A 27,715-nucleotide genomic window follows, 5' to 3' on the forward strand; every position below is an offset into this window, starting at 1 on the left:
TGGGAAACATTAATAAGAAAGAATCAGTTGGATTCACTGGCCATACTTGTGGAGCTAGGGAGAAGGGAAACATGACTCCAAGGGTATGAGCTCAGGTGAGAGGGGGACTGTTGGTTTGTAATTACAGCGAAAGGTAAATCCTTTCCCCTTTTCCCTTGAATGCCTTTCTTTCCTCTGCCTCCTTTTTCTTGAATATCTCCCTCCTATTTGCCCTAGAGGATTTCCTTTTTTCTTTCCCCTAGATTTGCCCTTAATTAAACATAATATGACATTGAATGAATGATGCTTTTTAATTATTTGTTGTCTTCAATAAAATTTTATGTTCTCAGACCTTATTTTTTAAAAAATGAGTTAAGTGTTTTATGGTTCTTTTTTTCAGTTCCTCCTCCTTTCCTCTCTTTTCCTTTTTCCCTCTCATTTTAGTTGACTTTTTTATCTGTGGGTAGCCTTCAGTGTTTTTTGATACATACAAATAATACAATAAGATATATGTTTCATGACTATCTCATGGGAAGTAATAATTTTTATGGATATCAGTCTTTACAACATCCTTAATTAGCAGTTATCTGGCACCACAAGTACACAAATAAGTAACCTAAGGTAGAGGAAATGCATTTGTGCCAGTCAAGAAGAGGAAACCAGGGGCTTTCACATAGTTCAGTTCTATTCCTATGAGGTCATTTTGCTTGAATGAAGGATATAGTAAAGGCTCATTTTTTTATGTATTTATTTTTCTTGAGGTATCAGGTCCCTGTTTCCAAAAATACTGAGCTTGTGAAACCAGTTGTCTGCTCTGATTCTTATAAACCTACTTGTGAGTGTAATTACTTTATCTTTAAGTCTTATTAGATTCCTAACTATGTTGATGTTAGTATATAGAACAGATTAATAATCTTCTAAATGTTTATACGTTAGAAAGTTGAATATTTAACAAAGAATTACCATTAATATCTTATCGCTTCAATTGCATAAAAGACATTTGGGCAATTTAAAAAAATTAATGCAAAATAAAATTGGCATAGTTTTTACACAATCAAAATAAGTATGCCTTCTGTAGATGTATACCCGATAAGCAACATCTATACCACTGATCAAATTGGAGAAGGTGGTTTGATTAAAATATTCATAAATGGGGCTGAGCAATTTTGTGGAATTATCTTTTGAATGAAGTCTCTCTGTAAATGAATTAAATTTTGTGGTCTTTGAGTAATCCCCAGGGCACTCATTGGAAATTTACCACATAGAATTCATCACAATTTGACATGATTATGTTTCTTGTCAGAAAAATTTCATCTGATATAATATTGGCTCTCCATTTTACTTTGCCCCTTGGGAAGGCTGCCCCTTTAAGTCAATAATAGGGATATTGGTGGGATGTCATTAAGAGTCTGCGATGGTCCTACAGTCGTTACACTTTGCCTCATATGCCTGTATGCTCCTTGACTCTTTACTAAGCAGCCAGCTCATTCCTTTTATACCAAAATCACTTCACCACTTCTTGACTTTTCTTAATTACAACATATGTGTAGCACAAAGGAAGGAAAGTAGGGATTTCCAAATTTTGCCATTTCTGTCCTAGATAACTATCTTCACCTGTTTTTTTTTAATTTGTTTTGTCTAATTTGCATGAGAAAGAGATTTTCATTAATGTCATTTAGGAGAATTTGAAAAAAGATGCTAATAAAACATTTAAAAGTACTTTTCTTTAGGTTAGAGAGATAGAGATTAAACTATTAATCTGGACAAATTGAACTATTTGTGTTTCAGTTATTTGAAAACTTAATGGACAAGTGTGATAGATAATTATCAAGTTCTTGGCAGTTTTTTTCCTAACGAAACAAGCAGCTAGATGAAAGATATTCATTATTTCTTAAAATATGCCAATCTGGTTTGTCTTCTGTAATGGGGAAGTCAAATTTTGTTTCTAAACTCTCTGAAGGCAGAGTTTCCAGTTATTTATGATTGCATAAGTATAGTTTATAAATAAGTTTTTTCTTATTTAATTTCAGTTATCAGGTCTGTTTTAGAATTTTTTGCCACCAAATTAATTTGCATTGGTTTAAATCTCTAGTTTTTGCTCCAATTTTTATTTTTTTTTACAAATTATATATTTTCTTTGAGGAATTTCTCTAGTTAAATTAAAATTATCTGGTATCTATAAATCTGTAAATATTTAAAATATCCTAATATTTTAAGGGAATGTAACATATTACAGTCTCTCTACCTAGTATGTGAGCTTTGGCTAATAGTTTTGATAAGAAAAGTGTTTCTAATCTCACATTATTTGATATATGAGTAAAATAAGTAGGACTCATTAAAAATGTTTTCCTCCACATATCAATATTCTTTTGGTTTGTCCTTTTAAAAAAATAAAACAGAAATCCACAACATATGAATCTGATCTGTGTCAAGGAAATGATTTTGAGGCCATGGGAGAATTACTGTTTCCCATCTTATTCTTAGACATTTTTCTTGCCTTTTGTTATAATAGGGAGTAGGTAGAAGTACATGATTCTTTGGTGCAAATCCATTGCTGTGTCTGAACAAACAGTTCAAATCAGCATTCTCATTTTGGTCAAGTTATTAAACTCCTCCTGTGTGCAGAACATTTATGCCATAGACTGGCTACAGAAGAGATACAATTCATATAAAACATAGTCCCAGTCCTGATGAAACTGTGTTTAGGAGTTGTGAGTTTAGTTTGGAGGAGAGAAGTGTGCATAGATAACCTCAATGTATAATCATATATATATATATATATATATATATGAAAGGTATGTGAGGGAATCAACGTACTGTAATATAGTGTAGGGTACTGATTTTGGCCTTAGACACCTTAGGTTCTCTTCCTAGTCCTGCTACCACTTACTATCCATGTGTCCTTGGGAAAATCACTTAACCTTTCTGAGCCTGTTTCCTCCTTTGCCAAATGGGTCGTAACTAGATTTTTTTTTGTTCTTTATTTTGCTAAATCCGTCCTCACATGAGGTACAAAACAAAGTGCTTTTGGGAAGTGGGAAGGTTGATGCTAATGGAATCTGGGAAGGTTTCAAGTAGGAGGTGGCATATTTGTTGACATTTAAAGGATAGGCAGAAATTCAGTAAGCAAACAACAAGATACCAGGTACCAGGGAAGCCCCCTAGAGTCCTCCCCCTCCCTTGCTTCAGCCCTCATTTGTAAGTTCCCACCAGGTGCTGGATACCCACTGCCTGTTATCCAACTCCCTGTCTCACCCCATACCTTCCCCGCCCCCCCACCCCCACCCCGGTATCCCAGAGCACGGCTCTACTTTGATGTTCAGGCACACTGTCCCTTTCACAGCATCGTGTACTGCTTGGATGAGCAGGGAATCATCAACTACACTCCTTCCAGGAAAATGATGGACTTCTATCCCTGCTTGCCTTTCAATCCACCAGGCCTTGCTGCCCTATTGTGACCCCAAGATCTCAAGGCATTGTCATCCTTCCTGCCATTGTGTCCTAAGGACTATTGGGCTTTGTCATTCTCCCTGCCTTTCCATTTGCTCTGTAACTGAACTCTCCTATATTTGTTGTCTTCCTAGTTAGAACATGAGCTCCTTGAGAGTAGTGGCTGTCTTGCTTCTCTTTTTGTATCCCAAGTGCTTAGCATAGTGATGAGCAAATAGAAAACACTTAATAAATACTTTTGCATTCCATTACAGCGAGGGACAGGGAGGGCATTCTAGGCATTGGGAACAATGTGAGCAAAGCAGTAGAGGTGGGAAAGTACAGCATGTGTTCAGAGAGCCAAGAGTAGTCCAGTTTGGCAGGAACATAGAGCACGTGGATTGCCCCAAATTATAGAAGGCTTTGAATGCCAGGTTTGACTTACTTTACATTCAAAGGTCAGCATATTATCTCTCTATAAAACTCATTTTTATTATAGTGTAGGAAAGTCTTGTTTTTCTCCCCCCCTCAGGAAAATTAATGAAAAAGTTGTGATCAGCCTTTAGCAGTGATATCTAGGCTTCAGATACACTTCTGTGGGGCTTGCCAATATGAAAGTACTTTCTTGTACATTGTAATATATTATTAAATCAAGATAACCTTGGTAAGAAGGGGCTTTCGTGGTAATGGCCACTGATACACATCTCTGTTTTTTGTAATGCATTTGTGATGGCCATTTACTGTCCCTATGTGGAGAGTGTCTCATACCTATATCTGATGCTAGACTCTTTTGTTAGCCAGCTCATTCAATCTAAACCAGAATTATTTCACCACTTCTACACTACTGGAAATCATTAATTACTTAGAATTCAAAATGAACCATGTGTGTTTGCACTAAGTAGACTGAGAACTGCGTGTCAGCACAAATAAAGGGGGAAATTACAATCAGCATAGAATAGTTTTAAGGCTAATGAAGGAACATCTTAATCCTAGGCCAAATTTAACTTGGTGATTGTAACTTTTTTAGCTTATCAAAGAGGAAGTGGACAAGTTTTACCTTCAGTTTCAGATAGACTACAGATTGGTAATTATTTTCCAGTGTATAGATAATAACAAGAATCAACACAAATTTTATTTCTACACATACAGACATTCTTTAAAACTCTTTTTATTGATCTTTGTTAGAATTTCACTGTTACCTCCTACTGCTGTATTTTTACATTATCAAAATGGGGACAATATAATTCAATTTCCTAAAAATGAGGCATGCAGATTCAGAAGAAAGAAAGAAAATTCCTCAAGGTAGTAATTGAGTGCTTTGGGGGAACTATCCCTCTTCCTGTCTGTTTTTGTGGCTCTTTTCCCTCCTCCTTCCCACTCCTTCCTATCATATTCCTATTCCATAATGCGATTCCTTCTCTATAGGTTTTTTTGAGGGGGGAAAGGGAAGAGGAATAAGAGGGAGATACTATTTCCGAATTTGTGGAAGATTACTGAAAATTCCGGGTTAAGTGAGACACCAAATCTTTTGGATTGCATTAGCTGAATTATAGAAATTTTGAAATTCTTTATTTCTATTGAGACCTCCTTCTTTAAATATTAGTTTCTTTTTGGCAGTGTCCCAAAGGTCATAATCAATATTTTTTGCATTTCCAGTTTCTTGGCTTATGTGTGTACTCATCCACAAACATATTTTTCCTTGTTTTTATTGTCATAAATAAGTTGTATTTATAAGTCATAAATAAGTTGTATTTAAAACTTTTTTTGAAAGTAATAATTTGAATTCTCCTAGTTTCTTTAAAAATGGAGAGATAAATTTAGAAACTTTTGTGAAGTATTTTACCTCTTTGAGTGATAAAATTAAATGTAATGTTGATTCTGTTTTAAGAATTATTATTTTGAACAAGTGAAATATAAAGGTGATACAGAGAAGTCCATCATTTTTTGAACTTCCATTTTTGTTATTTCAGTAATCTAAGGGATGTTCAATGTCTTTATTGCATACGTGAAATTTTAGAATTTAGAATTTTAGAATATTCCTGTACCATCCTTTCTCCAAATACTGTAGCAGAATCTACTTTTAGAATTAAGTGCAATTAAATTGACTCCTTTCTTTCTCTAACTAAAATAAGATGAAAAACCTCCCATGACTAAATTGTTTGTTGTTGTTTGGTTGTTTCAGACGTGTCTGACTCTTCATGACCCCATTTGGGGTTTTCTTGGCAAAGATACTGGGGTGGTTTGCCATTTCCTTCTCCAGCTCATTTTACAGATAAGGAATTGAGGCGAATGGTTAAGTGACTTGCTTAGTGTCACATAGCTAGTGTCTGAGGCCAGATTTGAACTCAGGAAGATGAGTCTTCCTGATTCCAGTCCCAGTACTGAGTCCACTGTTCCACCTACCTGTGTTCTTAGATACTTACTAGCCGTATAACCACAGGCAAGACACTTAACCGTTAAGAGCCTCAGTTTCCTTACTTATAAGAATGGAGATAATCATAGTTAATGCCACCTACCTGATAGGGTTGTTATGAGGAAAGCACTTTCCAAACCTCAAAGTGTTGTATGAAAGTGAGTTATCACATAATAATAAATAAATAATAAATGTGGCATTCAGACCTAAATATAATATTATAGATGTACCCTGACTATAGTGAAGTACAGCAGGATTGTTATTTTTCTTCTCGACGCTGCTTATATCATTTCCCATCCAACTTCACTCCTTTGGACCAGACTTCATCATGCCACTACGAACCTCATCCTCATCTCTCCCCCATCTAAGCCACCTTACACCACTCTGTCAAATAGATTTTCCTAAAGCACAGGTCTGACCATGTTACCTCCTCCCTACCTCTCCACCCCCCCCCCCCCCCATTCATTAAACTCCAGTGATTCCCTATTAACTCTAAGATCAAGTAAAAAATGGCTTTGTTTGGCTTTCAGAGCCTTTTTATAGCCTGCCTCTTTCCTACCTTTTCAGTGTTATTACAGCTTATTTCCCTCTACATGCTCTATGATTGAGTGGCATTGGCCACCTTACTGTTCCTTGCATAAGACACTCCATATTTCAACTTGCATATTTTCACTGACTGTCCCCCATGATTGTAATTCTCTTACTACTCATTTCCATCTTTTGGTTAATCTGGCTTTCTTAAGGTCCCAGCTAAAATCCTATCTTCTGCTAGAAGACTTTGGTGATTCTCCTTAATGCTAACTTTTTAGTGTCTTGCATAGTAGACACTTAAGAAATGCTTGTTGAATTGGGTTGACCTGACTTTCGGGCTGACTTCCCCTATAGAGCCTGGAATCTTAACCTACCTTTTCTCTGAAGGAGAGAGGGGGCGGGGTGGGAGGGAGAGAGAGAGACAGAGACAGAGAGAGAGAGAGAGAGAGAGAGAGAGAGAGAGAGAGAGAGAGAGAGAGAGAGAGAGAGAGAAGATTATACTTAGCTTGCCTTTTTTGTTCACAGAATCCAAGGTATTATATGTACTTTCTTCCCCATCAAGTTTAGCTTCTTAATTACTGGGGGCTTCCAAATGAGGATTTACTTAGAGTGCTTTCTTGTGTTTTTCCACTTTTTTTCAAGATATAACACTAGCTTGTTTAACTGCTTTTGATTAATAATACATTTCTCTCAAAGCCCTGCTGCCAGTAGAAACTGCCCTCAACTGTTTTGTGAAAGATCCTGAGTAGAAATCCAACTCCATTCAATCCTGGCTTCTTCCTTTGACTTCTTTCCTCTCCCCACTAATCAGACTCCTGTGCATAGAATCACAAAATTTATTTTGCCTCTTCCTATTAGGTTTCTGTCCCACTGGCCCCTGAGTGAAGCTTTCATTAATTAAGAAATTTCTGACAAGGGGCTTTCCTGCCCTTAGCTGAAAATAAAATGAGGCCTGGGGAGACTAAGGGACTTTCCCAAAGTCACCCAGGTAATGAAGAGTAGAGCTTGGATGAGAGGTCTGATAGAGGAGTTCTCCCTGATAGCTAGAGGGATAAGGAGAAGGCTTTGTGGAGGAGGTGATACCTCAGCTGGGTCTTGAAGGACAGGAAAGATTATTACAGATGGAGTTAGAGGGAAGTCTACCTGGACCCACAGTGTTTACAAAGGTGTGGAGGCCAAGATAAGATGGAATGTTGAGTAATCCAATTTATCTGTAACAATAGAATACATGATGGGGGAGTAAAATAAAGTCATCCCAGAAAGAGATTTTAGAGACTTGAATGGGAGCCTAAGGAGATTCTCTTTTACTTTGTGGGCAATGGGAGATCAAAGCAGGTTTTTAAAAATGCAAAATGCTTTGTAAAACTCAAAGCTCTGCACAAAAGGAAGTTAAAAGAACTCCAGACCTGCCTCATTTATGACTATTACATTGGATTCACATTTTCGTAGCAGTGCATTATTCATTTGTTGAGGAAAAAGTTCTTAGCCTGGCATCCAAGTTCCTCTAAAATCTAGCCCACATCTGTTCTTTTCAACCTTACTTCCTACATTCCCATTCATATAGCCTATACTGTAGCCAAACTGGATTACTCACTTTACTCTGAACATACCCTGGGGTTTTCTTACCTTCTTGCATTTGATCTAAGGATGGTCTACATCTGGATTATCCTTTCCCTCTCCCACTAATCTTGGCTGCTTGAAACCCTACTTACTTTTCAAGGGTCATGTTATTGAGGTTAGAAACTATATGTTGAGGTCAGGGAGACCCCAAAATACCAACATGGTGGGTCCTGCTTGAATGAATTCGATTCAAACCTTCTCACAACCAAAGAAAGACAAAGTTTATTACAGATTCGCCATAATGGGCTGTCTTAAGAAATCTCACCATTTGTGATGCTCATTTTCATAAGGGGTCCTGATTCAATCTGGGGTAGATGGAATCTGAACACCTTCATGGAGACAAGATGAAACTTATATACACAAAGATTGTGGGAGGGATTTAGGATGGTCCTGGAGTGATGGGAGGAGGGGTTTAGGGAGGGTCTTGAGGAGGAGTCTAAGGAGGAGCTTGATGGGACTGGGATGAGGTCAGACTCCAGGAACCAAGAGAATGCGATTAAGGGTGGGAAGTAGCTGAAGGCTACCAGGAGATAACAGACCATGTAGGGTTTGGCTAGTTTAAGGGTAACAGATTTGGGCATAGACACTTTGATGGGATCAAGGGTGAAAAGTAGCCTGACAATGGAAGGCTAGGCTAGGTTAAGAGTAACCTAGCCTAGAGATTTGGGCCTAGCCATAATGAAAGGCTTATGGCCTCAGGCAAACATCTCATCTAGTGGAAAGATTCAAGGGGGCTCCCACAGTCTAAACCCCATCAATCTCAGATGCCACCTTTTTCATAATTTCTTCCACGATCCTTGGACAGGTCATTTCACTACTCTGGGCCTCAGTTTCCTGGATGATCTCTAAAGTCCTTTCTAGCTCTCTCTATGGTCCTGTGATTGTCGAGGCTAAAAATAATCCCACACTCCTTTGGACTTTATACCTTTCTGATGGCACTATTTCTTTCCACCTTGTTTTATAGTTGTTTGTGGACATGTCTTGTCACATCAGATTAGAGAGTAAATTCCATGATGTTAAGGACCCAGACCTTGTTGTATAATCTTTGTATACGCTGTTTAGCCGCTCTGTCCCTAATACAGTGCCCTGTGTTGTAGTAAGCTCTTAGTTGAATTGAATTATTGAGGGTTTTTTCTTTTATGACTGAAAATATATTTGAAAACCTATGTATTTTATGAAAGGACTTACAAGTCCTGAACCAAATCACCTTAATCTGTTCTTTAGAAACATAAAGGTGAACTGCCATGGTTAGTATTTGTCCTTGCAGTTTTTCAGTAGAATGTAGTAGAAGTAAAAGAGTAATATAATTTATGGCCTTTTGTTCCTCAGGACACAAGTGAGCAGAAATAAAGAGATAACTTGTACGTGTCCTCTTCTCAGCCCCTAAGACATGCCTAGTCTCCCATCTTGATATGGGCTGGGGCGTGTATATGTGTAAAGGGTCTTCAGGACCTTGATCTTTGAGAGTTGTTTGCTATTTGAGAGTCCCAAGTACTTCAGGGAAGGCTAGGTATAATGCAGGATTTCAGAAGAGCAAAAATACACTAAAAATACAGTGGCTTTTTTCTTTTTTTTAAAGGAAAATTCATCTAAAATTCTAACAAGGTTTGGGGTTTAAATCGTTAGAACCTATGATGTTGTCAGCATCTATGATTGTGTTAATGTGTGCTATAAAGACACACAATGATTTATTAAGCTCTTAGAACAGCATATCTTGTATGAGAACTAGAATCTTAGGAAAAGAATTATTATTCAAGTTTGAGGGATATTATATTTTCCTCAGTGCTTCAGTCTGTAAGATTAACATAATTTGTGGTCAAAAATGAAAATGTATTCTTGAAATGCTGGTAAATCTATATCCTTAGATATTTCTTCCAGTTTGTATAAAATTATGACACATTGGGAGAAACCAAAATAATTTGATTATGAAGAAAAGGGATAAGTTATAGACTGTAATAGAGAGCGTGTCTGAATCCAAAACTACTTATCTAATGAAATATTTAGAAGCACTTAGTGCTTTTAAGGGAATATATTATTCTCTGACTCAGGGGAAAGAAATTAAACTGGGTGTGGAGTGTTCACTTGTTTTTTAATTTTTCCTTGTCCTGGGGAAACTGTAAGCTTGTGGATGTGGTTTCTTAATTTTTTTTAATTTTATTTTAGCCTTCCTCAATTTACTCTAATGGTAGATAATCACTTTAGTGTCTTGGAATAAGTGGTTTTTAGCACATTACTCAAGAAACCAATTAAACATCCACAGTTACTTTATAAAGCCCCTTGAAATTACCTGCTGCTGGGAGCTAAGGTTCTTAAAATAGAACTTCAAAAATATGTCTTTGTAGTCTGCAAATAAGATTGATGAATGCCTGCAAAGACAAATCTCAATATTTTATTACATATGAATGTCCTTTTTGCTAGACAGTTGTAAGTAGAGTTTTTAAAAGTTATAGGGCATATTGACATTTTTTATAATGCAATTTAAAGTTAGCATTTTTACTCTGGTAGTCAAATACAAGAAATTTTCAACTAATGCACATCTCTTACATATGAATCATCCATTTTGTAAACAGAGCTTTGGCTAATGTTTGGGTTACATGATTTTTTTTTTTAGTTAACACAACCTACTTATACATTGGAACCAAAGATTTTGGATAATTGAGTTAATGCAGGATAGTAGAGTAGGCAGCCATTCTGCATACATCTAAATTTAGAATCTTAAAATCTAATGCAGCCTTGTATGTTGTGTCTATTTTGGCTACAGCCCTACCACTTATGTTTTGGAAGAAGATGAACCTCGTTTCCTTGAAGAAGTTGATTACAGTGCAGAAAGTAATGATGAGATAGACATTGAATTGCCTGAAAATGTTGGGGATTATGAACCTTCTGTCCAAGAAGATGCACTTTCTGACTCGGAGTCATCAAAAACATGCCTTCCTTGAGCCATCTGCCATCTCATGTAAATGGCTAAAGAATAAGAGAAATATCTTAGTTTCTATTGGATAGGAAACTTTAGATTTTTAAAAAGAGCTGACTCAAAAAGACAAAAAGTAACTGGAGCCAGTTTGGTTTCAAGACAATAAATGTGTTTTTGATTTATGATAAAAACTGGCATTTGTTTTATTTAAAGAATTCAATGCCCTGATTGATGGCATTGAAGTATCAAAAATTGATTTATTTTTTTTTTCAACAAAACTTTACTCAGTATCATTGCATGACTTTTTGTCTCCTTATCCTTATATCCTATATCAAATGGATAAATTTGCAATGTTTCAGAGTAAAAAAAAATCTAATCCTAGGTCCCAGTGGTTGTTGAAAATATTATTTATGTACAGGGATTTCTATTTATCTGTGTGTTGTTTGTGTGGGAGTGGGTGGATATTGAAGACAAGAAATTAAGTTCTTCAGAATGATGTTAACTTTTTGATTGTGTTTGAAGTAATCTAGAGCTTGCTTTGAAACCATTTCATTCTACAGTCAAATTAAACAAATCAAAAATTAATTTATCAAATGTTGCTTTTGTTTCTTCATCCCTTAATACACTCAGATTATATGGTTATACATCCTTGATTCAAAATATTCAAAGAAGCCCACATGTGAAAACACATTTGTAAAACTTTATGTGCACAAGATGGTTTGATTACTTCAGTAGACTGAAGCTCTTTATGGTTGTAGTGCACCTGTGCCTGCCATGAATTATGTATTTGTATGGCTCTCTTTCCTGAACAAGTATCTCCTGAGACATAACTGGAGCTGATCTCTGCAGTCAAGCTTTAAAATACACATTTACCCAGTGAGGATACTACTACTCAGCTGTCGTTAAATGTGCATTTATATATTGGAATCTATATTTATTTACACCTTTCTGTATTTAATATTGCATGTGCTGTGCTACAGTATTATAATTCTATTAAAGTGAATTTATTCAGGGCATGCTTACAAGTTATATCAGAATCAAATATATGTGGGGAGGAGAGAAGGGAAGTATTTAGGTCATTTCTTATTGTGATATCTTCCTAAGTTTTAGATTGTTGGACTTTAGAAATGACTATAATATTTTAAAATACTAATTTTTGAAAAAATCTAATGACTCTGTTAGTCCTTTGTGAGTTAAGCTTTTGTTATAACAAATATTACTGCTACTTGATAGGTCCTCAAGAGGACTTTGGTGCCTCCCTTTTGGCATGCATCTTCTTAAGCCATTTTTGGATAGTAAAAGAGTCATTTTCATCAGGAATCCTAAAATACTCAAGTTTATTTCTGGAGGTTTTTCAATAAATACCTAAAGGCAAAGCATTTTTTTTTCTAGCTTGTAGTAGTAAAAAAGATACTACCAGTATTTCAGGTATTTTTGCATTCTTCAATTTAATAACTACATTTTTATGTATAGTAATTTAGACATTTTGTTCATTCTGAATAAAGATTTTTTTTTTAGGCTTCATGGGGAGACGGTATTAGACATTTTACAAAAATACAGCATTATCCTTCCTTTATATACACAGTGCTAGTTATCATTGTGCCGAAAAGTCTCAGCAGAGCAAAGGCTGAGCAGACTGGGAGCTGCTAGCTTGTTCTTGGTGATGATAACAATGGGATGAGTATTAAAGCACTTTTAACTGAGTAAAGGGAAACTACTAATGCTAAAATTATATTTATTTCTAGAATATATAGAGGAAGAGAAAGGTACAGGTTCACTTTTTCCATAATCTATAACTTTGACAGATTAGAAATTGAAAGGTCATGAGTGAAAAGAAGCAATATTTAATATGCTAGGTAGGATTCAAAAGGTTTTATCCATTTTTCTATTGGCATTGTAAAAACTCCATAGAAAGTTGGATAGTAGCAATATTTTCAAATAATTAAATAGTTTTATGGAGACACTTTAACATCTGTTACTGTCTATTCCAATTTTTGACATGTTCCTTGTTCAAGAAATTAGAAAAGAGTCTATTTAGCAAGTAAATTATTTTTAAGCAGTTAGCTTTAGAAGAACAAAGTAACTCCACCGCTCTGCTTCTCCATTTAAGAATCTGATAAATCGATTTGCTTATTAGCCATTAAAACATCCATGCTTTTCTTATCTCTGGCTGAGGAATTTCAGCATTTTCAAAGAACAGGTGCTATGGCATCTAGTGCCATCATCATTCTAATGAATAATTTTCTACTCTATCCTTAATTTACATTCTTATGTTTACTGCAATAACTAGATCTGACAAGGTGAGTTAGTAAAGAAGCTTGGATTAATTTGGAAATCTCTCTTTAGGAACTTTAATTCCTTAAGTATAGTTTAGTTGTAATCAGATGTCTCTTTTTTTATAGTTACAATCACCAAGTTCTAAAGAATCATAGTGTCTTCAAGCGGAAGGGACCTTAAAACTCATTCAATCCAACCCCTCATTTTACAGATGAAGAAAGTGAGGTTTCTAGTCTAATACAAGTAGACGAGACTACTACTAGTGCACTCCTCCCACGGTACCATAGAAGAGGCTGTCTATCCCCTGACCTTCCTCAGAGAACAAATACCTGGTAGAAAACATGAGGATTTGATTTGGTTTGAGATGTTTATCCATCTGGAATTTGGATGATCTATAGCGGTAGATAATTCATTATTTGATTTTCCCACCCAGTCATTCTTGTCAGTAACATCCTTTGTTTGAATACAAGATTCTGCCTTATGTTAAGTATCTTTCTCGAACGGTCTTTGCCACTTGTGCCAACTTTTCTGTGCTGTTTACAGTTGTGAAATTTTGTGTAAATCCTAATGACACATAAGTAACCAAGTATTCATTCAAATAGAGATACAGCCGTGGTACACACTAAATTCAGGTAGCCCATATTTGAGATGACTATACATTGTAAGTCCTGTAATGGATAGAGTTGTGGCAATTTACTGTGCATGCCCCAGGAATAAATTAAATAACAATAATGCAACTGTGTAATAAAGGTCTCATTATCAATTACTATGTTTCCCCACACCTTTCATTGTATAGAAAATAAAACTTTGGTAACTTTGTGCTTTTTTTTTTCTTTTGGTGAAAGTTTAGAAATCATATATAAACTCTTAGCTACTTTCATTAGGAAAATATGTCAAAGTAATATTTTCTTAGTATTTATGGTATACCTAGCCATCAGTTCTGAGCATCTGTGGCAGGTGGTGGGGCGGGGGGGGGGGTGCGGGGACAAAAAACAAGTGATTGCCTTTGTTGTGGAAGCCAGATTTAAATATCTGGAAGCTAAAGAGAAAATTTAAAGGAAAGCCTCATCTCTTCTGTGAAAACTAATTATTTGGAAAATTAAGACTCCAAAAGATCAGAGGGCTTTCTTTTTGTTTGTTTATGTTTTTAGATAGCTATGCTGGGGTTTGCCCTAGGTACGACATTTGTACAAAGTATGTCATTTTCTTTCTGTACCCTTTTCTCCCAGGTATCCAGTCCAGTACCCTCATGTGACCCCAACCCTGACCAGTAAGCCACACAAACTTTTTCTCCTTAGGCTCACGTCTCAGATGTTTCTTCTTCACTCATTTCATCCTTTTCCCCGACCTCAACCTCATCTCTCCTCCTCACGTATAAACCTTCAATCAAGGATCTGCTTCAGATTTGAATTCCTCTGACAGTCTAATTTGAGAGTAATTAATGGTTTAATGTGGCCTCTTTCTCAAGGGCCTTTGCATATTAGAGAAAGCATCCTAAAACTATAATGTCCCTATCTAAATAAATAAATCTCCAGTGGTAGAATTTTAGGCATAGTGGTAGGCTAACAATGGTGAACTTTTGGGGCTTAATAATTCCTGGAATCCCCCTTAAAATCTGAACTCTCTCCCCATTCCCCCTCTCTCTATTTCTTTCTACAGTTGCCTACTCTGATCTTGAATAAGGTCCAGGATAAGGGTACATATATACACCGAACGCTTAAATTTCCTTTGAAGTGGAAATGAATTTGTGGTACTTTTAGTTATTATTTTGAAGACCATATCAGAACTTTCAAAAAGATTTAGCTGAATGGTTTTAGAGAGATCCACCTTTTGGTTGTTAGATATGGAACATAGCCACCTAAAAAAGTGGATGAAATGAGATCATTGAAAAGATTTCTAGTGAACTTAAAAGGAATTATAGCATTCATCTGTGTCTGAAAATGATGATGGTGCATACTCCTTGAAACATTAATACAATATGAGTGTTTTTAACTTTTAAACCACATAAAGATGTCTGAATAATGATAATTCTTCAAAAGCAACAGGTAACCCTATTATTGAAAGGAAACAAATACAGACGAGACTATGGTTTCAATAAAGATAGTGTCTGCTTCTTTGAAAATAGAAAGGAACAGTTGTACAGATTTTCCACTCTTTCTAGCAAATGGGATTAAGTAGGGAATTTGAAGAGATTAGAAATTGCCTCTACCTTTAAGACAGAATTCCAAAATCAAATCCTGTAATCTGTTCTCTGGTGTATTATCAATCCACAAGCATTATTTAAACACAATATGTGCCAGGCACTGTGCTAGGCACACAGAAGTAGCTTGCAATTGCTTTCAATTTTTTCAGTCTACCACAGTAAGCATCGATGATAATATTTTTTCTCCTTTATTTTGTATCATTAACAAACTACTAGAACAGTTTAATAAGTGGTATCATTTACTCTTAATTTTCCATTAGAGTTTGCCACATTTATAACAATGAGACTATCTAGAATAGCATTAGTGACAAAAGAAGGGAAAGAATTGTTAAATCTGGACATTTCCACTTTTGGCTGTTTAAAATATAATTTCTATCTATTATTGGCATTGGTGCGCACACCAAAAGTTAACCCCTGATTTTTTATTTTGTATTTTTTTATGCTTTCCTAGATTTAATGTTCTTTGTCAGTAAATTAGACTGATATGTCAACAAGCTCATTAAAATGATCTAGTTGAAAAGGCTCTAAATCTTAGTTTCAATAAAATCATAAAGCCGTGGACATTGTTAATATCACTTAAAATCCATTATGCCAAAAGTTGCCATGGGACAAAATTTTATTCTACAATCCTGAATTTATAAATTTCCCTTCTTTGCTATGACTTTTGCTATCACTACCCATCACTACCCACTCCTATCACTCCCCCATATGGTTAATAGAATAAATAGGAAATATAATGAGACACAGTGTCTACATGATGGCAGATACATTCTGGTGAAGGAATTTGTGCATGTGGATCTAGGTATTAGTTTTTTACTTTGCAAACCTTTTATCACAATATTGATTTCAAATTAGGTATGTTAAATAGGATTAAGGAGAGGCTTCTAGATGAGAATAGCTTGTTTGGCATGGACTCTATTCTCCCCACAGGTTGATAATCTGGAAGAGGAAACTGCAATATCATTTGGAACTATCATCCCCTAGAAATAAAGACTGATTAAAAACAGAGGATGAGAATATTAAATTTCTCTTTTGCCTTCCCACCCGCTTTTTATTAGTTCTATTGTAATACTTATTTTCCTTTGGTCTACCATGATTTCTTTTATATCCTGGTTTTATAGGCAAGTGCTTATTTTTATTTTCATGACTGCTACAATATATAGTAAAACCCCAAGGAGGCTTTATGAAGCAATAACAACTTGTTGAGTTTATGAAACACTTTAAACATTTAATTCGATCCTACTCACAACTCTATTAACCCCATTTTAAAGATGAGATGACTGAGGTTCATAAAGTTAGGTAATTGTTTAATTCACATATCTACTAATTATCTGAAGCTGGGTTTGAATCCAGGTCTTTCTGACTCTCAGTCCAGTGCTATCTGTTAAACTATGATGCCTTTCAGGGAAAGGACCATTGTTTGGGATAGATGGAAAACTATTATCAGGGAGAAACTAAATGATAGAAAGGCAGACCTGCTCACTTCCTCCTTTCTCCTCTTTTTTTGGTTCAACAATAATTTTCGGACTAGAAAAGACAGCTAATCTTTTCAGTATGAGTGGTTACCTCTTTGGCAAATATATAGGAGTCTCCGAAATATGTAGATGTGAAAATAGTTGAGCCTTGGAACCCATGACTGCTAATTTAAATCACATATACAGGTAACACTTCTGGTTCCAGTTACTCCTTTCTTTCCATCCAGGAAGTGGAAGTAATATTAGAACAAATATGTGGTTGTTTATAGTCTGAGAGTCTTTTGCTATGACATACTTCATATTTTGTTCAATTTCACCAAACCCAAGAATATTGCAGAGCTTTCTGAATGAGATTTGTAGTTACTTGAGAGCTTGGCCTAATCTTCTACACAGAAAAGCCAAGTGTATGAAGAATATTCGTTACCCAGACTATTTTATGCCCTTGGGTGGGTAACCAAAAATGCTTGTTCATCCACAGACATGTCTTAGAACAAAAAACAAAATGGACCAGAACTGAACTGAAGAGAGTTGGTTGTATTGCCTTTGGGAAATATAAAGTTCTCTTTTTAAAAAAAATTTTAGAAATTGTTTTAAAATGTTAAAATGAGTATCTCTTTAATGGTATATTCTGATAGCAAAAGATGGACCGGAGAATAGGCTATAAGGGAATAGAGATCCTTTTGTTAGAGTACATTGATTAGACAAAGTATGCAGGAGGAAATAATCAAACTTATACACCTTTATGACAGTAGACAAAGTGGAAGGAAGTCACACCAATTTAATGCTTTTCAGTTGAAAATTTCAAAGCTCTTTATCATGAAATTGTTGACCTTTACAGTAACATCATGTAGGGTCACAAGGATTCCTGGCTACCTCCATCCTGGGGTTTTTCCCCCCTAACTGAATAAAGACTAACCTGTGGCTCCTGCCAACATTGTTGTAGGGTCTGTTCAGTTTTGTTTATAAATTGTTTAGTGATATTAGGAAAAAAAAGACAGAAAAGAACCATTTGTCATGGGAATTAGACTTAATCTGGTCCCAAAGGGCAGAAGAACTAGAAGTTGCAAGGAGGTAAATTTAAGCTTGATATAAAGAAAAGTTACAGTCACCGTAACAGGAATAGGCTGCCTCAAGAGATAGTAGGTTGCCCTTAATTGGAGATCTTCAAATAAAGGCTGGATGTTAGGTATATTGGAGAAGGGATTATTCTTTGGGTTTGGGTTGGGCCAGATGGCTTGCTGAGGCCCAGCCTCTGTGATCCCATGATTCTTTTGCCATCCTGATTTTTCCTGTAATGACTTAGAGTTCTTAAGATGTTATCTAAAATTAATAACATCTTTTGTTATAAGAACAGAATTCTAGGCTTCTGCTAGGTGAAGGTGTGAAGAAATAGGTTGGTAAATAGTGACAGACATAAAAAAGATCATCAATAAAGCATTTAAAAAGATATTCTAAGGAAGGAATTAGGAGGTGTAGAAATAGACACAAATTTGTAACTACCTCGCTAAGCTAATGTGTCTATCCATCCATCTATCTGGATATATTCACATATTTTTCTTTTTTTAAAAACACCATGTGTGGCAGAAATGAGCTTCTTGAATAGTCCTTTCCCCTTTTCTTCATGTCTTAAAATGTTTATAATTATTGGTAATTGTTGGATTCACAACAAAAAAGAAAAGTCAGGACAAAACAAGGCAGCTAGGTGGTACAGGGGATAGAGCTCCAGGCCCGGAGTTAGGAAGACCTGAGTTCAAATGTGCCCTTAGACACCAACTGTGTGACTCTGGGCAAGTCACTTAACCCTACTTGCCTCAGTTTCCTCATCTGTAATGTGAGCTGGAGAAGGAAATGGTAAACCATTCCAGTATCTTTGCCAAGAAAACCCTGAATGGGGTCACAAAGAGTCAGTCATGACTAAAACAACTGAATAACAAAAATGACAAAACAAAAGAAAACAAACCATAGCATCTTCCTTTTAGCACACAGGTCATTTCAGTGTTTGCAGAAGCCCCATTTGGCAAGTGGAAGGGATGAAGTGGGGCAAATTTGTCCTTTGAAAATGGGGGGTGGTTTCCAACAAATAACATGGTACTGTGGAAAGAAATCCTGGAATTGCAAGCAGAGGAACAGGATTAAAATCTGACTTCTGCCACTTAACTATCTGTGTGTGACCTTAGGCAAGTCACATAACCTCTCTAGTGTCTCAGCTTCCTTATCTATAAAATGAAAGCATTATAATAGACTCTTCTCAGAACTGTTTTAAACTGTTTAGAACTGGTTTAAATCAGTTCAAACTACCCAGAACCAGTTTGAAGTGGAAACCAGTTGAATGGGTCAGAACTAATTTAATTATTCTTAAGGAACTTTAAATACTGTCTGTATTGTGCAAATCACAGATAAAGATAGAGGGAGAAGATATAGCAGAACAGAGACCTGCAATTAGAAACCTGGTATTGTGTTTACCAATTTCTGAGGTGAAAATAGTCACACTGAAAATTTCACAATTAGCTCTTGGGAGCTGGTATTAGCCAGCTGCAGTACACCACTCAATATATGTAGTGTCTGCATCAGAAGTGAATTTCAGAGCTTTTGATCTTTATGAAATGAAGACTTGTCCCCCATAAATTTCATTTAAATGGGAAAAAATATTTAAACATAACTTAAGTACTCTCTTCCTTCAACACACCTCTAAAACACAACACATACACACACACCCTCTAAGATTCTAGGGATCATGAAAAGGATGGATGGCTGATTGGAATTGCGAAGAATGGAATTAAAAAATCAGAGCTCCAAGTAAATGCAAGATAGATTTCCTAAAAGACCTTTTAGTTCATATTTATGCAGCTCAAGGACATGACCCTGTTCAATACAGGACTTTTTACTTTCATTTTTGGAGGGGGTTTTGTATTTGAGATTTTGTCAATATGAAGAAAAGGGGAAAGGACTATTTGAGAAGCTCATTTCTGCCACATATCGTGTTTTTAAAAAAAGAAAAATATGTGAATATATCCAGAGAGTGACAACTTGCTCATAATCTACAGGCTTAAAAGTTTGGCTGGTCCATTGAGAGGTTTACTCATGTAGCTAGTGTGCATCAGAAGCAAGACTGGACCCCAAGTTTTCATGACTACAGGACAAGACTTCTGTACACAATAGCATACTGCCGTTCCGTATGGAAAATATAGCATTGTCTAATGTGACTTTCCTGGACAAAAGCAGAAAAGGGAATGGGAAACAAAAGCCTTTGCTCACTCACAATAGCCATTACTAAACCAGGTTATAGTTGAGACTAGCCACATCTAATTGTCCTGACTTTTTGATGGGTTAAATAGAATTGGAAATTGTGACTTAAAAAAATGCTGCTCCTCTATTGCATTCCACTTATAATATCAATGAATCCAATCTTGGCTAGGCCAGGGGTGGGGAACCTGCACCCTCGAGGCCACATGTGGCCCTCTAGGTCCTCAAGCGTGGCCCTTTGACTGAATCCAAACTTCGTTCGAGGACCTGGAGAGCCACATGTGGCCTCAAGGGTACAGGTTCTCCATCACTGCCATAGAAGAAATAAGGAAGAAAAGGGAAAGGAGGTTTATGGGTCAAATGTCATTCCTCATATAAAAGGTAGAAGGGGCCTGGTTACTGGAGAAGGAAATGGCAAACCACTCTGGCAACTTTGCCAAGAAAACCCCATTGATGGTATGGTTTACATGGTCACAAAGGGTTGGACAGGACCAAACAACAATAGGGGCCTGGTGGTGCATGGGGTTGGAGGGTAGGCTAGCTCTGGATTCTGCAGTATGCTATCTGGGTGTGGAAATAGGGAATGCTCTATCATTTGTTACCTCTACACAAACAGGGTCTTTGACTCCTGGGCATTATAATATCTTAAAGCTAGAAGGGACCTTAGAATAGTCTAATTCCTTACCTGGCACATGAACCACTTCTACAAGATATCATACCAGTTGGTATCCAGCCATTTCTTTAGTGCCTCCAGCAGAAAGATGCTCATTTCCCTAAGAGGCAGCTTATTCCATTTTTGATCAACTCTTTAATTATTAGGTAAGAGGCAGAATGGTATAGTGGATCGAGTACTGGTCTTTAAGTCAGGAAGTCCTTAATTCAAAGAAGGAAGGAGGGAAGGAAGGAAGGGAGAAAAGAAAGGGAAGGAGGAAGGAGGGAAGGAAGGAAAGAAGGAAGGAAGGAAGGGAGGGAGGGAAGGAAAGAAGGGAGGGAGGAAGGAAGGAAGGAGAAGAGAAGAGTCAGGAAAGGAGAAGAAGGAAGGGAAGGAAGGAAGGATGGAAACAAGGCAGAAATGGAGCAAACATTTATTAAGTGCCTACTTGCTACCAGGCACTATGCTAAGGCTTTATAAATATCATCTCATCTGATCCTCATGATAACCCTTATCCATGTTTTACAGTAGAGAAAACTGAGGCATACAGAGGTTGAGTAACTTGTCCAGGGTCACATAGATAGTAAGGGAATGAGGCCAAATTTGAACTCAAGTCTTCCTGACTCCATCTTCAGTACTATCTGCTGCTCCCACCTGTGATGCTATCAGTGTGACTCTGGTCAAGTCACTTAACCTCAGTACCTCAAGCAACTCTCTAGGACAGGAATTCGTAACCTGGGGTCCATGAACTTGTTTTTAAATATATACATATATATATATGTATATATACTGAAATATAGTTTATATATTATATCCACATATATCCATATATACCGAAATAGGTAAATAAACTGTGTTTCAATATAATTGGTTTTCTTTGTAATCCTAAGCATTTCATTTTATGTATTTAAAAACATTATTCTCAGAAGGGGTCCATAGGCTTCACCAGACTGCAGAGGGGTCCATGACCCAAAAAAGTTTAAGGAACCCTATATTTCTAGCTACATAGACTGGTTGCAATTTGCTAAGAGGAGAGAGCTCTCATACCAGGAGGTAGGCATGTGGGTGAAATGACAGACACTCCTAGTAGTATGATAATTGATAGGAAAGTCTTCCTAGGGTGATTTTCTCTTTCCTTTGCATCCCCAGTGCTTAACGTGGAGCCTGGAACATAGTAGATGGGTGCTTATTGTTTTTGCTATAGGTGTAGCCTGCTCCTCTGAAAGTCTGGTTAAATGGGACAGTGTGAATGGGAAGAGAGTTAGACTTTCCTACCTTTAGTGCCTGAAAGTTGTGAAGAATTAATCCCCCAGTTTCTTTTTGTAGTAGCTGAACAAGAGGTTTCGAATAAGAAACAAAATGTTAATAGGCCCCTTTGCTGAGCCCTAGTCTTTGGGGCTGCTTTCCATGGTTGCGTTTGAAAGGAAGTTGGCGCGATGCCTAGAATTGCTGTACTAAATAACAGGGGGCCTGATGTCTATGCGTGTGTGTTTGTATGTTTAGTACAAGTCAAGAAGTCTTTGAATTTCCCTCAAGAATTGACTGGGATGCTCTAACAGCTTCTCAGCATGTACAGTGTCACACAGTTTTGCTTCAAAGCTGTAAACAAATATATAATCCATATTCTGTTTTAAGAAGACAATTGGTTCAAAGTGTTTGGCTCAATATTTTTAACACCACAATCTAGAAAGGAAAAGTGATGTCACACACTGGCAGAGGATTCCAAATATTTAAACCAGATCTCGATGAAAACAAAAAATCCCGGATTTTATTTGATCTGCTCAGGATTGGGAATGTTGACAAAGGTATGTTTTAATTTGGGGAATTTTCTATAGCCAACTTTGTTCCTGGGCTTTTTCCTTTCTCTTCCAGTTTGTAAGATCTGTATTGAAAGCCACCCAAAAGAATGAGTTGGGGAAATCCAAACCCAAGCCAGGAAATTGGGTCAAAGTTTATAATTTGTAGAGAGAGGCCTTTTCAGGCAGCAGGTGGACCCTGCAGACCCACATCTCTGTGAATGAGGGCAAGAGGACTTTGTAAAGGGATGTTTCTGGTTCATTTATTACTTCCCTTCAACTTGGCCATTTTTTTAATTGCCCTCCATTTCGACTGATGGAAAATAAAGCCTAGGGGTCTCATAAAATGCAGAGAAGACCTATGGTTCTGGGAAGGTAGCCTCTCCTATGCTTTTGCATAGACTGTCCTCCATGACTGGACTATACTTCCTTTAAAGGTTCAGCTCAGCTGACACTTCTTATCCATGGCCTTCCGTGATCCCCCAAGTTGTTAATGATGTCCTCAAGTGGTCCCTAAAATTACTTTTCATTTACTTATTTGTATATATGTTGTTTGGGGCAGCTAGGTGGCACAGTGTGTAGGGCATTAGGCCTGGAGTCAGGAAGACATCTTCCTAAGTTGAAGTCTGGCCTTAGACACTTACTAGCTGTGTGACTCTGGGCAAGTCACTTAACCCTTGTTTGCCTCAACTTCTCATATGTAAAATGGGAACACACTGTAGAAGGAAATAGCAAACCATTCCAGTATCTTTGCCAAGAAAACCCCCAAATAGGGTCACGAAGAGTCAGATACAATTGGAATGACTTAACAACGACAACAGCACATGTTGCACCCTGTCACTCCCTGGTAGAATAAAGCTCTTTGAGACTAATTTTTTTTTGTCCATAGTAGATTATATATGTGTGTATGTGTGTTTGTGCACGCACACACACATACACACACACATACATACATATATACATACATATTGTTGTCCTTAGTTCTCAAAGAGGACCATGTTTGAGCCAAGATTCAATGCGTCTGACTGTGACTGATCAGGCCAATAGGAGCTCAGAATACACTACCACAGGTTGGGCACAAATGCATATAGCATAACTGTTTCAGTCCTGTCTTAGTGACCTCATTTTGAGGTTTTCTTGGCAGAAATACTGGAGTAGTTTGCCACTTCCTTCTTCAGTGTGCCCCCATTTTACAGATGAGGAACTGAAGCAAATAAAGATTAAATGACTTGCCTAGGATCACAAGTCTTATTGTCTCAAAAGTCTTATCGTGGTTTTACCTGCTTTAGACTTTTGGAATACCATGTGTGTGTGTGTACGTTTGTGCTTGCCAAACTGAGTTTACTTAAAGATGTGTGATGAAAAAAATGGCAAGAGAACATTTGTTTCTGAAAAATTTCCCCTCCTTTGGGGGCTCTCACTTCTACTTGGGAATATGTGGTTTTCACTTGAAGAGGAGTGAAATACTGATACAGTCCACACACTAGCCAGGGATTTAGGAAGTACACTTTTTCTTTGTGGTTATAAATCTGCCGGCGGAGGAAGCAGAATTCTCTTTTGGCCAGTAATCCCTGACTGCCCAGATCTGCTCTGGCCAGTCTTGCTCCAGACAACTGGTTATCAGTAGAGCTCTGGGGAAATTATCAGTCCTTTTTAGTATGTATGAAGTGCAAAGTATTTCCGAGTTGTCTAACATCTCCCCTCACCTCTCCTCCATACCTGGTTTTCTTCCTTCTATTTAAAAAAAAAATCATTAGACGGAACCAGTTGATTGTCTCAAAGGGAACAAAATAACGCTACCATAGGAATATGGGCAGGTGCAGAGGAAGTAGATATGGAGTGAGAAAAGCCAGGACACACTTGCAGACCATTGCAGCAGCGAGGTGGGGCGGCACATTGCACTCTGACAAGCTGTTCATCACATTTTACTATGTAAAGGTGGGATTAGAGTATACTGGGCTTGGAGTCAGGAAAACCCTAGTTCAAATCCTACCTCTGACGTAAATCTCACTGGTTCATGAACTTTACAACTGTACACCCCTAGAACTGAATTATTAAATCCTAGCTAGGATGGGATTTGTCTGAGGTAGTGGAATTTCCTATGCCGACAAGAATCACAGCGTACCTTGTATCATACTTAATCCTTATGGTTAGCCCAGCGACCCTCAAATCACTTCGAGTTTGTTGGTCTAGTGGGTAGGAGCTGATGTTGGAGCCAGGGAGACCTAGGTTGAAGTCCCATTAGGACACAGACTGGCTGTAGGATCCTGATTCATTCACTTAACCTTTTAGTTCTCTTTTGTTGTTAAGACTTTTTTTTTCAGTTGTGTCCTACTCTACCTGACCCCATTTGGGGTTTTCTTGGCAAAGGTACATTTCTCCAGCTCATTTTACAGATAAGGAAACTGAGGGCAACAAGGTTAAGTGACTTGCCCAGGGTCACAGAGCAAGTGTCTGAGGCCGGATTTGACATCGGGTCTTTCTGATTCCAGGCCTGGCACTCTATCCACTGCACCACCTAGGTGCCCCTTGGTGCTCTAGATGTAGATAACCCTTTAAGACTGCACTTTGCAGAGAAGGTGCTGACCTGCACTGGTAGAGCGAGCTTCCTGTTCTAGAAGTTCCCTTTATCAGGGAAATCACACCAGTGTCACTCATCCTGTATTTATAAAGCTAATTAAGACATAGACCCTTATCTCAAAAAAGACATATGTACACAAATAACTATAAAAAAGGGAGAAGGTAATGAGTACAACGGGAGTGCTATGAGAAATAGAAGGGAAAAAATGACTTTCATTTGGTAGAAACAAGGTTAACTGGCCTGCTTAGGGTCACTCAGCTAGTAGGGGTCTGAGTCTGAATTTGAACTTAGGTCTTAGGACTCCACATCCAGTGCTCCACCCTACTGTGCTTCCTACCTGCCTCAGATGGGTTGGGTGGGATGGGAATGCATTCTATACATGGAAGGTGGACATAGGAGAAGGCATAGTGAGAAGAAGGGACAGAGAATAGCTTAGTTTAGCCAGAAGAGTAGCCAAAGGAGAGTGATAGAATTGAAGCTATAAAAGTAAGCCGTAGTCAAAGTGTGCAGGGCAGCAAATGCTGGTGTAGGAACTTTGTACTTCATTTGGTAGGGAATCACATACCATTGGTATATTACTGAAAGTTTTTGGAGGAGTGATGAACAAGGTGGACTGAAGTATGAACTGAAGTGTGGATATGTGGGATTATAGGAAGGCCAATTAGGAATTTTCCAATTAGGAATTCCTATTAGGAATATTCCAATAGTCTAGTTAAAAAAGGGGGTGAGGCAGAGCTAAGGTTGTTGAAATGGCAAAAAGGGGACAGATGGAAGAGATAATTCAGATGTAAAATCTGTAGGACTTGGCAAATGATAGGATGGTTGTCGTCCTTCCTTCTCCCAAGAGGTCCAAAGTGACTTCACCATGTTGGGGTCAAGGTGCAGCGTGTCTGACTGTGGCTGATCAGACCAATATGAGCTCGGAATGCTCCACCACAGGGCGGGCACAAATAGTCCATGTGAACCTTTGGGGTGGATTCTCTAAATCTGCGCATCTTGCATTTCTTTTGAGCTACTTCAATTCTGCTTTGCTCATGAGAGAACAGCACCTTACTTGATGCAGGCACACCATGCTGCGTGGTCCTGTGCCAGTGTCTCCCATGTCTCACAATCAATTCCAGAGTTCTTCAGAGAGATCTTCAGTGTCCTTGTATCACTTCTTCTGACCACCATGTGAGTGCTTGCCATGTGTGAGTCCTCCATAAAATAGTCTTTTAGGCAAGCTTACTTTTGGCATTCGAACAATGTGGCCAGCCCATCACAGTTGCACTCTCTACAGTAGAGTTTGAATGCTTGGCAGTTTAGTTCGAGAAATAACCTTAGTGTCCAGTACCTTGTCCTGCCAGGCGATCTTCAGAATCTTCCTAAGACAATTCAAATGGAAGTGATTCAGTTTCCTGACATGGCACTGGCATACTGTCCAGGTTTCACAGACATTCAACAGCGAGATTGCCAGATGATTGGATGTGGACCATTGGTGGCAGTGGTGGTGGTGGTGGTGTGAGTCCAAAATGACAAGAGAGCCTGGGAGATTGAAAGGATAATGTTGCCATCAGGGAACAGAAAAGGTAGGGAAAGAGTAGATAGGTTTTATTTGCAATGAAAGGTGGGGGTGAATGAAAGTTTATTTCTGGATGAACTTGAGTGTGATATTGCAGGAGAACAACCAGGTAGAGATTTCCAGCTGATATATGGGCATGTGTTCATATATAAATATATCTGTGTTTCTATATGTACACACACATACCTGGAACTCTGGAGAGAGTTTGGGGGATAAAGAGAGATTCAGGAGCTCTTGGTAAATTGATGCTAATTGAAGCCATGGGAATACATGAAGTTGCCAAGGGAAAAAGTGTACACACACACACACACACACACACACACACACACACATGCACACACAGAGAATTTCAGGGCACAACCTGCAAGAATACAATAATACATACAGATGGAAGGAGGTTGAGAAGACAGAAGAAGAAGGAGAACCACAAAAATGTGTTGTAGAAGAAAAGAGAGGAGACAGTCAGTCAAGAAGTATTTATTGCCTATTTTTTTTCTGACTATTGTGCTAAGCTCTGGGGATGGAAAGCGATAAAAAGGACAGTCTGCTCTCAAGAAGCCCACATTCTAATGAGGGAGACATGTAAACAATTATGTACAAACAAGATACATATTCAGCATAAATTAGAGAAAATAAACAGAAGGGAAACATTGGCATTAAGGGGGCTCCAGAAAGGTTTCTTGTAGAAGGTTGTATTGGGAATTAAGATGGGCTCTTAGCACTTATTCAACCAAGTGCCCTTGAAGAGTTTGGCCTTTGTTTCCTCGATTAAATTACGAGTCCTTGATGACCTCCTTGCCTCAAGGGAAAGCCTAGTTTACATGGGTTTGAATGACATGTTTGTGACATCAGAGGCCTTTAGACCTCATGGGTTTAATTTTTGTGACGATTTTAGGTTACATGGGTGAGTCGCATGTGTGATTCACCTTTGACCCTGAACAAGATATATAAATGCAGAGGTTGACTTTCTCTTTTGGAGCTCTCAGCCATGGCAGGAGTGGTGTGTGACTCTGAGCCAGCCTTGTCGAGCTCCCGGCTGAA

General features: G+C 37.7%; 1 protein-coding gene across 4 annotated transcripts in view; it reads left to right on the forward strand.

The window, feature by feature from the left end:
* AGTPBP1 (ATP/GTP binding protein 1) overlaps window positions 1–27,715 on the forward strand; it is a 233,703-nt gene that overhangs the window by 178,595 nt on the left and 27,393 nt on the right. The window contains exons 26-27 of one of the 4 annotated variants that reach the window (XM_036737617.1): window positions 10,734–10,928; window positions 13,289–13,982. The exons of 1 other annotated variant lie outside the window; for it this stretch is intronic. In XM_036737617.1, the coding sequence (XP_036593512.1) occupies window positions 10,734–10,911 (178 nt within the window). In that variant the 3' untranslated portion in view covers window positions 10,912–10,928; window positions 13,289–13,982. Of the gene's footprint in view, window positions 1–10,733; window positions 11,481–13,288; window positions 13,983–27,715 lie in introns of those variants that run through there. 2 more of the 4 variants (XM_036737616.1, XM_036737619.1) reach the window with 2 other exon arrangements.

The sequence above is a fragment of the Trichosurus vulpecula genome, chromosome 9 (genome assembly GCF_011100635.1).
Source record: "Trichosurus vulpecula isolate mTriVul1 chromosome 9, mTriVul1.pri, whole genome shotgun sequence".
Taxonomy (NCBI): domain Eukaryota; kingdom Metazoa; phylum Chordata; class Mammalia; order Diprotodontia; family Phalangeridae; genus Trichosurus; species Trichosurus vulpecula.